We start from the raw sequence: 11,968 nt of genomic DNA, 5'->3' as shown, positions 1-11,968 counted from the left end.
TTACTACTGTTGTATTCATGTTTTAGTGCCATAGTATTATGTTTCTAAGCATCACAGACAACCTCTTAAATTATCGTCTTTGTGCGTTTGCTTCCTGTTAACTGCACTTCAGATTCAGTGCCTTATGAGAATGTATGCTGAAGAATGCTTTCAAGAGCTCATAGAATCATAGAATATCAGGTTGGAAGGGACCCCAGGGATCATCTGGTCCAACCTTTCTTGGCAAAGCACGGTCTAGACAAGATGGCCCAGCACCCTGTCCAGCTGAATCTAAAAAATGTCCACTTGGGGAATCCACCACTGCCCTGGGGAGATTATTCCAATGTCTGGTTGTTCCCATTGTGAAAAATTGTCCTCGTATGCCATTGGAATCTTCCCAGGAGTAAATTGTACTCACTACGACCACTTGTAAAAAGGGAGGCTCCATCTTCTTTATAGCCACCCTTTAAATACTGGAGCATGGTGATAAGGTCTCCCGTAAGCTGACTTTTCTCCAGGCTGTACAAGCCCAGTTCTTTCAGCCTTTCCTCATATGGCAGGTGTCCCAGTCCTTTGATCATCTTCATGGCCCTTCTCTGGACCTTCTCCAGCCTGTCCACACCTTTTTTGTATAGTGAGGACCAAAGTGAACATAGTATTCCAGGTGTGGCCTGGCAAGCGCTCAGAGTAGGATATGAGTTGAATGACATTTTGGAATATTATATTTTAGACAGATTCTGAAAATATTCTGTTGGTTTTTTTTAAACTCAACTACTTGCATAGTAACAGTCACAAATAGTGTAAACTTGCTAATGTATTAGGGTATGTGGCTAATAGGAAATGAATCAAATCTTCTAAAGTTGCAATTAAGATGATTGATTACACAGTCAGATCAGTGTGTAATTAATAGCACAAATGTTTATCACTTGGAGAATGCTGACCGTTTGGACTCTCTGGATAATGTATGGGTTTATTTAGGATTACTTATATTAACTTAATTTAAAAATACATAATGGATTATCACTCCCTATTCTGTATTCACACTGATGTTTTACTTGTAGCTCTCTTTATATAAACAAAGTGTTCAGAGCACTTTATATGTTTTAATTCAGAATAGCTCTAATGGGTTTTTTTAATTGAATCTTTTCAGTACCGACCATACCTGCTTATAGGGAGAGTGTATATAGGACACATCCTTTGCTTCTTACAATTGATGAAATTATAGTGTCTGTAGATTGAATCCATATACTTTAACAGAATGACTTTTAAATCGTTGTAATGTTCTCTTGTATATTTAAGTTTTTTGAAGTTAGAAAACTATAATGTTTTGTATTGAGCTCACATCTATCTGAAGTGTGGTGTATGGTAGTTTATTTAATCTCACTTTTCCCTCCCTTAATATATCAGTCAAGGTCCAAGTGGTTAATTGAAACTTCCCTGAAGTTGTCATTAGTTTAGCAAAATTTTTATTAAAACTATGTATTTTAGTTATTAACACATTGATGTAGTAATCAAGCAGACAGTGGAGCTATTTGTAATTAAATGATCAATGAACAGCTTTATTTTGGTAGTCAATCTGAAAAGTTACATTTTAGAATTAACTCTAATATGACTTAGCTGGAAGCGTATTGCATTGTGTGACTTTTTAATGAATTTATTATTTAAGTGTTTAGGGGATGGGGGATGTCCAACCCTTTCCTTCCTCTTCTAAATGCTCTTTTCTATTCTCTCTCACTTAATGAACTAATTTTCATTCTTCAGTGCCACTCTAAGAGACCTAAGGCACTTCTAGACAATGTCCCCTGTACATGGTGTAAGGCAAGTTCTTCTTTACTGCCATGTACTTGTTTGGGGAAGGATGAGATATTCAGAAGCCTGTAACATTTATGAGTTCAGCTTCCACTGAAAGTTAGCAGAAGTCTAGTGCTGTCACAACGCTTACAGGCTTTCTTTATTCCTGACTGCCCAGTTTCTGGGGCTAGACCATTGAAATGTTAGTTTACATTGCAGGTTATAAAAGAAATGGTGCCAGACTTGATTTAGGTTTGTGTTTATTTGCTTTGGCCTTTGCCCAAGTTATGCAATGTACAACAGTGCCCAAAATTTGATGTGGTTTCAGTTATCAGCATTTCTGGAAGCAAGCTGATAAAGCCTGATGAGCTAAATCTGGCCTTTTCGTGTAAAGGGGGGTGAGAGGGATGCCGTTTTCCAAAACTCTGCGTTGGGATGGTAGAAGAGCAGTGGAATCTGTTGTGAACAGCCATGTGAACATAAGAAATGAAATAGGAGAAAGCAGAGCTACGTGTTTGCTTTCTCACTTGGAAGACATCTCTGGGAGACAACTGGACAAGCCTGCGTAGAAAAATAAACATCTGCAAGTCACTGTTAAAAGTTGACAGCAAAAAGGGGAGCAAGGATAAATTTATTTGTGAAATGGCAATGTAGGAAATGTGACAAGAGAAGAGGAGTGAGGGAAAAGAGCAGAAAGGAAAAGTAGTGAAAAGATTATTGAAGGTTCTGTGTCCGACGTAGGAGGATAATAAAATTCCAGTTAAGTAATAAAAGGAAAAGAGAGCTAATGTTGTTAGTGTGACTCCTAACACAGGACCAGTAACATGAAGTTTTGTAAGTTAAGCATTTACTGGAACTGGAGAAGGACAGGATTAATTTAATTAGAAGAATAAAATTATTTGAAACAGTATTTGGTTTGGTTCAAGTGATTTCTAGATTGTTCTAAACTAATCTTCCACTTACCGCTTTCCTTGGTGTTAAGTAAGATGTCTCTCTAAAAAGAACAACAGAGAACATGTTAATTAAAACATACTATTTTTTTCCCCAAATAAAGTTGATAGCTTATGGAACTGGGGAAGGATTAAAATATACTGATTTAAATCTGTGTTGCTGTAACTTAAATATATAAAGTACCGAGGAAAGGTGTTTTTAATTTAAAATGTGGTCTCATTGGAAGTTTATGAAAAATATTTCTTAGGTCTAGTTATGTAATTGTATTTAAAAAGGCAGAATTAGTTACTGTAGCACATAAGTATTTATATAATACCTGTGCCACCTTTTGTATATATACACAGTAGCTTTTACACTTTCTCAAGTGTTACACCTGACGTTACTGTGACTTATTTTCTATTCTCCACCCCTTCGTCCCCAGTTTATATTAAAAATATTTAGCTTTGTGAAACTAGTATGTTTTACAGAGCTTATCAGAAGTGGTTTAGAAGAGAGAGTGGAGTAACAATCTAGAACATGTTACAAAGCAAAGATCTTTCCAGTGTTTGGCTGCTTTTATTATTTGAAGTTTAGGCTTAATGTGGAGTTTTGCATTACTTGAGATGAAAGAACATATTATTCATAGTATTGACTTAAATACTTTGTGGACTAAGATTATTCTTCAAAAACTTATTTGAACCTATTCAACCAGCTGATTCCATTCATTCATTCCAGGCAAGATTGCAAGTGTTAAGTCAGTCCAGGAATCTGCACATCCTGTTCCAATAGTAATGCTGTCTGATTTGTTTTGATGTATCAAATAGTACTGGTGAACAACATCGTGTGTATTTAATATAAGTGTCTCAGTTTAAGAGAGAGTGTTTAAGAGAGAGCGTTTTCAGTGTTGAAAAAAAACAAGCTATAGGTTAAATTATAGATGACAAGTTTGAAAGTGTCTTCAGTCACTTTTTTTTTTGCTAGTAAAGTATTAATCTTACTCTTTGAGCTAGATCTGTAATGTTACAGTAAGACTTCTTATTTACACATCTAAGAATACATATTAATATGTTTGGTGATATTGCCTTAATTTAACAGCACTACATTAACCACACTGCTCCAACAATGTCCAAGAGTAAGGAGAGAGAAGTGGACAAGAAAGATTTGGACAAGTCAAGGGAAAGATCCAGAGAGAGAGAGAAGAAAGATGAAAAGGACAGGAAAGATCGAAAAAGGGTTGGTGACATTTTTATGAACTAGTTTAGAAAGTTGGTATATACTTGGAAGGCTTTCTGTTCAAAGTCCTTTCAGTAATAAGTACTACAGTACAGCCTATCCAAGCAGAAGTGATCCAAATCAGGATTGTTTTTCTTTTGTTCTGTTACGTTTTCAAAGGTCGGTTTACAGTAATGCATTCAAAACTTTTTCCCTTCAAAACTGATCTCAAGAAACTTAACACAGGATGTAATAACTCGGTTACATTTTAAGTATTCAAAAATTAGTTCTCCAAAATAACATAAGCGGTTGCTGCTTCGGGAGTATGTTTTAATCTGCTAACATCTGCATAATTGTATTTGGTGCCAGGATCATTCAAACAGTGACCGAGATGTACCACAGGATTCGACTAAACGACGCAAAGAGGAAAATGGGACAAGTATGTATTTTATTTTGTGTGTGTGTGTATTAGGCTTTTCCTTGGTGTGAATTACAACTTTCTGTTGTGTTTTTAGCTGGTTCTTCAAAACATAGTAAAAGCGAAAGTCCTTCTGATTCCCCTCGCTTAAATGAAAAGGAGAAGGAGAAGAACAAATCAAAATCTTCAGGAAAAGAGAAAGGTGATTCAATTAAAGCAGAAAAGATGGAGAAGAGCTCCTCTGGTAGCAAAAAGGTAGAATAACCTCTTTTCATTTTGTTGATTTTTTTTTTTTCCTTGTTATTATTGACCAAACAAGCTGATTCTTTTTTCCTAAATTTTATTGCTGCTCTATGGCCTAAATTAAAAATATATGCTGTGAATATGTAGGAAAACTCTTCTGGAAATTCTGGTATCTTGTGGCTCTTAAGTATTTCAGTAGTCACCACTGGCAGGATAAATTGGAGGAATAGTTCATTTCAGCAGTAGCCAGGAAAATTCAGAAGTTATACTTCAGGTTTTGAATAGAATATTTGCAGACTGGTTTGGTGAGCAAATATGTGGAAGCAGCGTTAATTTACATATAAACTAGTTGCCTTGTATTCAGATTTACAAGTGCATCTGTGAGCATAGCTTTTTTTTTTTTGTGAAAACAGGTAAGTATGTTTTAGTCATGTTTGTAAAACACCAAACAACAATTCCCAGTAACTCTTTAGTTATAACTGTTATCATAAAACTGTGAGACAAAGTTAGAATAATCTCAGAAATTGTAGAAACTGATTACTTTCTGATTTTTTTTTTTGTTTTTTAGCTGTGGCCAGTTATGACTTCAAATATGTATAATCCTTCTATCAGACTATGCAATGTATACTGTAATAAACTATTTCCCATATGTGTATTTTTTAAAGGAATCAAGACATGATAAGGAAAAAGCAGAAAAGAAGGAAAAAAGAGACAGCACTGGAGGGAAAGAAGAAAAGAAACAATATCCTTTTACATATTAATATTTCAGAAAAATACAGAAAACTATCTTCCTTCTATTGTATGTAGTAAAATATTGTTTTTTCCTTAATGCTGAATCTACTCATAAATCTTCAGACAAGCACAGATAATGTTGATTGTTACAGTCAAGGTAAACATTTTTTATTTACTCTGACTTGATATCTCCTCTTGCTCCTTTTGACTGGTAAAGGATCCACAAACAAAACAGCCTGACTGTGAAAGGGCTGAAATTACCTAGGATGGGATTTGGGAGTTTTTTTGTTTGATTGGGTTGGCTTTGTGTTTGTTGTTATGGTTTTTTTTTTAATTCTATCCCAGGGAAAACAACTTTCACTGTTATCAGTGTAGAGATCGTATAGATGCTCAATTTTTTGGGGGCAACAGAACAAAAAAAAACAGTAGGGTGGGGGATCAGCAGTGTTTGATGTAATTGCATGTTTGGCACTTTCCCAGGAAAGGTTGCCATACAAAACCAGAGGTGAATCCATGTGATCCTGATAGTCAGCAGTCTTGATAATCTACCTGTTAATTAATAATATCTTGCCTAATATGTTGGAAGCTTGAGTTTTGTAGCCTCTTCTTATTTTATCTTTAACAAAAACACTAGTTTTTAAACCAAACTTCTATATAGCGTAGTAAGTCAATTTGCTATCTCTGTTTATATCATATCAGATTTGAGGAGGAAGAAGCCAAAGGAAAACTTTCGCATGGAAGCATTGACTGTTTTCAGAAAGAAAAGAAACTTCACAGTATTTTGAGGAACACATATTCAGACTGAAGCTTTTAGAAAAATTAATTGTTCTTTCAATTTGACAGTGTTCTGAATTTTTTTTCAGACCTATGCAAATATGTGGAGACTTAAATTTAGTATTAAGGGCATGAGGGCTGGGGTTTTTTCTCCTCTTTGCATCTAGACTTTTTAAGAATGTCTGAATGTTTAATTTTTAGTTATTTAGTAAAGAAAGGAAAGTGCCCCAGTGAACTTAAAATTAGTTCACCTGACCTACGCAACTTCAGTCACCCACAGCTACTATTTTTTCTGCATAAAGCAGTGGACAGTTTACATTTTAAAAAGCGTGTATATGTTGGGTAAACATGAAAATAACTGATAGTATGCAACAAATATCAAATAATGTGTCTTCTCACTCTGTTCACAAATTGTCCACGTGCTTTATAGCTCTTATGTTTGTTCTCTATTTAGAGAATTAGAATTGTATCTGTTAAAACTTTGTGTAGATTCTGTCAATGCAAGCACAAATGAAGCAGAAATAATTTTTTTATTCAGTCACATTTTTCACAGTTTGATATCACTTGCTTTCATAGAGTAGTATTGTTGTGACTACTGAACAACATATAATGCAGGCAGAGTTTTCCTTTTCCCCAGACATGCTGATACTGTTAAAAGAGGGGGAAGACAACGTTTTTAAATGCACAGGTCCTTCTTTGTCTCTGATTTTGAAGAAGGATTGAGGCTGAAAATTTTTCTAGTTTTCATGACTGTCTTGGCTGGTCTAGAAAGTGACGCTACCTTTCACAAACATGATTTGTTGTGAATTCAATTTTAAGATATGGGCACATGGGCGGCAATCTATACTGTGAGGGCAGTCAAAAACTGTAAGTTTGCCCAGAGAGGTGGTAGAGCTGCCTTTTTTTAGGGTATTCAAAACCTAACTTGTCAGGCCACAGCCCTGAGCAACCTGCTCTAGTTAATTCTGCTTTTTCAGCAAGGGTGTTGGACTGGACAGTCTTCAGAGGTCCCTTCCAGCCTCATAGTTTTTGAAATTTAATTATATGGGTATGGCAAATGTAACAATGTATGTTACATTGAAATGCAATTATATGAGGATGGCAAATGTAACAAAGCTTATGCTGATACTGTGTGTTCTTTGGAGGGTGTTTGTTAACAAAGATACCAGTTCAGGTTATTGCTGCTTAGGGCTATTTCTTTTTAGTTTATCTTCTTGAAATAATAGAAGATGCTTCTGTGAATTGCTTCTAAACTGAAAATTATGAGCACTCTTTGGAAATAATTTAATGGAATTTTTGTTTGACTCTTTGTCCTTCATAGCCATTATTGTCTGATCACTGTGGATGGATCCCAGGTTTTTTTTCCCCATTTCTTTAAGTGTTACTTTTGGAAAAAAGAATCAGTCTTGGTAGATGAAGTTCACTACTGAGGACTTGCAGCTTCTTTAATAATAAAATGTGAAGTTTGCATCCTAATGTACAATGTCTGATTGACTGCATTTATTTCCTGCCTAATTTAGAGATGATAACATTTTGAGGGGGGTTGTATTTCTAGAAGAGTTTTTGCCTTCACGAGTGACTACTTGCATCTCATTTGTATCTTTAACTTAGTATCTCACTACTTACAATGCAGTGCTCGCATTAATATAGTTCTTGCTGTGGATTAAACTAGAACTAGGGAATGAGTGACTGATGAAAATAGTTTTATTTTCCCCCTCATTCTTTGAATTGTGAACGGAATAAAATGCTAAGGTATGAGATCAGTATTAGTTTGAACAACATCTAATTCCAGTTGTATATGCCTTTGTTGCAGGTGAGATTGAAATGGGAAGATATCCAGCTGTGACCAGAAATGTATTTTCCAGAGTATAGATTGCACAGAAATTTGTGAATGAAGAGGACCCATCTGCATCTCCTTAAATTATTCAGTTCTCTGCTTTATTTCCCCATGCTGAGGATTTAATTGTTGAGTTGTACATTACTGTATTTTAACTTGTTGCTTAGTTTCTTACACATTTATTTTCAGTACCTGGCTGAAAGTGTTACCTATTCCATATTTTAGCACAATGTGCTGCAAACAAAACAGTTGCCATAGTGCAAATGAGGTTTCATGTGTACAGAATTCCACTTTAGGTTGTCAAAAATACTGCCTGAGTTTAGTAATTCTTTCAATCTGAAATGCATTCTTTTAGATGTTTGAAAACCACAAATAAACAGTTATTGAACCTTTTTGGATTTACCTCATTTAAACTCAGTTTTTATTTATTACTTGGCCTGTTTTTAATATCAGTGACTAAAAAAAAAAAAAGTCAAGTGGGAGCACTGTTTTCATGCAATGCTTAGGGATTATTTGTATATTGTGTACAACGTTGACTTGTTTAAAGAAACAAAGAATGAACCCTGTCCTTTCCATCCCAACCTAAACCTGTGCTCAGTTGTCCCTTGCCACACCTTTTGTTTGTCATGTTGTTTTTAGATTGATTGGAAATGCTCTCTTCAAAACCGAAATAAATTAAGTTTCAATTACAGCTACAGGAGCTTTGTATTGCTGAACTTTAGTCTGAAAAGTTTCACAATGACATTTTTAAAAGAAAAAAAAAAAAAAAAGAATTTTTTTATCTGCTGAATTCTACCAGTGTAACCTTTTTTCTAAATAAACAATAGTTTTCTCAATGGGTCGTAAATCATTCTGTGTGTGGTCACTTTATTGCTTTATGTATTGTTATGAAAATTTGATATTGGAATTGTGGGAGAGTGTTTTCTGTCTTTGCTCATTAACAAATGCAAAGGGTTAATTAGTGTGGTGCCTACTGTAAAGTGACAAATGTGTTACCTTTCTCCCCTGGTTTTGAGAAGCTCGGGGTTTGCTTGCTGGCACTCAGTCAAGTTTACATATTTCTCCTGAGGCATTTGTCTCTCATACAAAGGTCATTAAAATCGCTGGCGCTGTATTTTTTTCCCATTTCCTAATTTAGTTACATTAGACTGAGAGTGTCTTGAAAATGTCTTAGTTCAGTTTGAACAGTTTAGTTTAATGCCTGACAAAAAAGGGACTCTGGCTTCTGACACAGCATGGTCCTGTGATGGCCTGCAGGTACTGTCCACAATGCAAATTAATTTGTTTTATTCCCAGGAGTGTTTAGAAATAGATTTTTTTTTTTTTTTGCATAGATTCAACATTAACAAAAGCAAACCTACAGCTAATAGAATATTTGCCAATGATAATGATAAAAACCCTAACCTTTTTGGATCGAGTATGACAATTATTAAACACAGGGGTTTATTAATCTTTTAAATATTGTGAGGTTTTGGCTTGGTGCTTTTTTTTTTTTTTTTAATGTAGAGAAAGGGAACTGAACTAAAAGTTGAGCATCCCTGGTGCTCTGTGAAGGTCAGTTTGTGTCTTCAGTAATCTGGGATTTGGGACAGAGGGGTGTCTCCTTGTCGGCTGCATTTGAAAATACTGAATATTAAGAAATTGTAGTGCTTATAGACTTGATCAGTAAAACTCTTCTGATTAGCTTTGTTCTTATTAACTAGAGGATATTTCTGAATGAATTGGAGAAGTGTACAAGCCCTTGTCCCGCAGTGCAAGAGAGAGACAAATTGGGAAGGAAATAGGTAAGAGTTACCCAGCTAATTAGAGGTGAGGAAGAATTACTAAGAAGGAGAGTAACCAAGCTGAAAGCTCCTGGGTATTTAATTAACTCATTAGGACAGTCTAAAATTAAATACTTCCATCACAGTCACTCTAGTCCTTGGGATTTACCAGAGTGTGAATGAGACGAAGCTTTGGCTGGTTGCCGACGTGCTCTCGCACTGAGATGGGATGAAGCTGGGGAAGCTGGGCAAAGGAAAAGGTCACCCTGGGGTCTGTGAATACAGCGTAATCATCTCCAAACAGATCAGGAGACCTGTCAGCCCAGACGCCTAAAGGGGAGTTGGAACAAGCGTTTAAAACTCAGGTTTGAGGATCCGTGTACCTGCCTTGGCCCGAGGGTTCGTCCCTTGCCTGCAGTGCCTGTGATGTGGCAGAAGCCCTGCAGCACTTACACTGGCCCGTGAGCAGCTGGGGGAGAGGAGAAGGGATAGACGGCATGCGGGATGCTGACCCTGTCACTGGGGTGGCAAATGCAGAGATACACACCAGCAGCAAACTGCAGCACCAGAAGGAAATTACTGAACTCGTGCTGCAGCTGGGCTGACCCAGATGTGCTCTGCAATGTCCCCATCTCCTGAGGGGGCCGCAGAACAGGCTCATGCCTGTGGGATGGTTTTCTCCCCGAAGCTGGTCCTTGTTCTCTGTGTGGGTTTCTGCAGAGACTCAGCCGCACGAGTGGAGGCACCAGCGAGGGTTCAGGGGCGTTTGGTGATGGAGTTGTACACAGAGTGCAGCACCTGGAGGGGGGAAAAGCCATTTGAGGGGCATGGGTGAGTCCCAGAGGGCTGGGAAAGCTTGGAAAGAAGGGGGCTGTGTTTCCAGAGCTGGCCAGGGTGCAAAGCACCTGTTAATCAAGCTCCGTTTCTGCTGTGGCCTGTCTGATGGGATGTTCTAATTGCTGTGTGTAATCTGCAGCATCTGTGGTAGGTCACACCTTCAGCTATTTTATAATCAGCTATTTTGCCTGAATATGGCAAACTTCCCTTGTTTAAAGGGCAGGAGAATATTAAATAAATACCATTTATATTTATTTGCCTCAGATCAAACTGGGGCCCTCACATTAATTTTGTAGGTTTTTCTGGTAATTAGCCTGCTCAGCCCACATTTGGAATTCAAATCCAATATTTGTCGAAAAGCTTTGAACAATATTAAAAAACCTCCTCCCCGAGCACACAGCAAACACCTCTTCCTCTTGGAAAGTGCCAGCCTTGCACCCAGGGCGGGCATGGTGGCCGGGGTGGGAAGGAGCTGGTCAAATGGCGATGGGCTGAACTGGGTACTGTTGAGCTGGAAGAGGGGGGGCTGGCTGGGACCTGCCTTTCCTATGGGGTCCTGCTGGGCTCGGGGTGCTTCAACGGGGGGACAGGAGCTGGGTGAGGCCTGGGGGGCTCCTGGGCTGGCTGGGGAGGACTCAGGGCTCCTCACAGGCCTCACACCGTGGGCCCCCGGCTGCGGCCTGCTGGGCTGGGGCAAGGCCGCGCTCCCCCCGCCATCGGCCGCTGCATGTCAGTGTTGCTCCGAACAATGGCAATGTGTGGAGAACCACAGCCTGCTGCTCCAGCCTCTGAGCGTCAAAGGGTTTTTTTTTCTTTTCTCCATGTGGCTCTTTAGGGGTTTTTTTTTCTTTTCTCCATGTGGCTAAAGGCAAAGGTGCTGCCGGGCCATGTGGCCCGAAGAGTGGGTTTGTGCAGGAGGGAAACACGGCCACAGCTGGAGCTGGCTTGTCCCAGACCCAGAGCTCCTCACCCCAGCTTTCTGGCATTCCCCCCTTTCCCTTGCTGTCTGCTCTGCCTCGCTCTGTCGCTGCAGAGGGGACCAAACCCCTTGTCATTGTCCCTGTCCCTCCTGCTCCAGCCTCCTGGCCTTGACCCCAAAACCATCAGGCAGCACCTCGCTGTCAGGGCTGGGGCACCAGCACCACTCCTGCTCTCCTGCACAGACTGCAGCTCTGTTTTTTTATTCCTTTCATCAGTTTCTTGTGTTATACGTTTCCCTACTCATTACAGTGTACCAAGCATCTGCCATGTGCTCATTAATTGGTCAATTAGTTTATTTATATGCTAAACATTATCTAAAGCAACAGTCATTACCAGCATCATGGCTGGAGTTTGTGTTGTGCATTTTTTTATAGGCTTTGTGCGCCTTACCCTCACCTTGCCATCAAGGCTGGGGTGCTTTCATCGACCCCAACGCTAACCCTTTGTGGACCAGCCACCAGCTGAGCCCTG

The 11,968-nt window shown here is 38.5% G+C and overlaps 1 protein-coding gene across 1 annotated transcript in view; it reads left to right on the top strand.

The window, feature by feature from the left end:
• Window positions 1-8,763, top strand: part of THOC2 (THO complex 2) — a gene marked incomplete at its 5' end in the record, with an annotated part of 45,001 nt that extends 36,238 nt beyond the window's left edge. The window contains 6 exons of the mRNA XM_010080293.1: window positions 3,796-3,933; window positions 4,282-4,351; window positions 4,428-4,585; window positions 5,239-5,315; window positions 5,415-5,462; window positions 7,893-8,763. Coding sequence (XP_010078595.1) covers window positions 3,796-3,933; window positions 4,282-4,351; window positions 4,428-4,585; window positions 5,239-5,315; window positions 5,415-5,442 — 471 coding nt within the window. The remainder of the gene's footprint in view (window positions 1-3,795; window positions 3,934-4,281; window positions 4,352-4,427; window positions 4,586-5,238; window positions 5,316-5,414; window positions 5,463-7,892) is intronic.
• Between the last annotated feature and the right edge of the window lie 3,205 nt (window positions 8,764-11,968).

This window comes from Pterocles gutturalis, unplaced genomic scaffold, assembly GCF_000699245.1.
Source record: "Pterocles gutturalis isolate BGI_N339 unplaced genomic scaffold, ASM69924v1 scaffold9914, whole genome shotgun sequence".
In the NCBI taxonomy this organism is placed as follows: domain Eukaryota; kingdom Metazoa; phylum Chordata; class Aves; order Pterocliformes; family Pteroclidae; genus Pterocles; species Pterocles gutturalis.
Note: the sequence above shows the minus strand (reverse complement) of the source record. Positions and strands in the feature narration are given on the sequence as shown.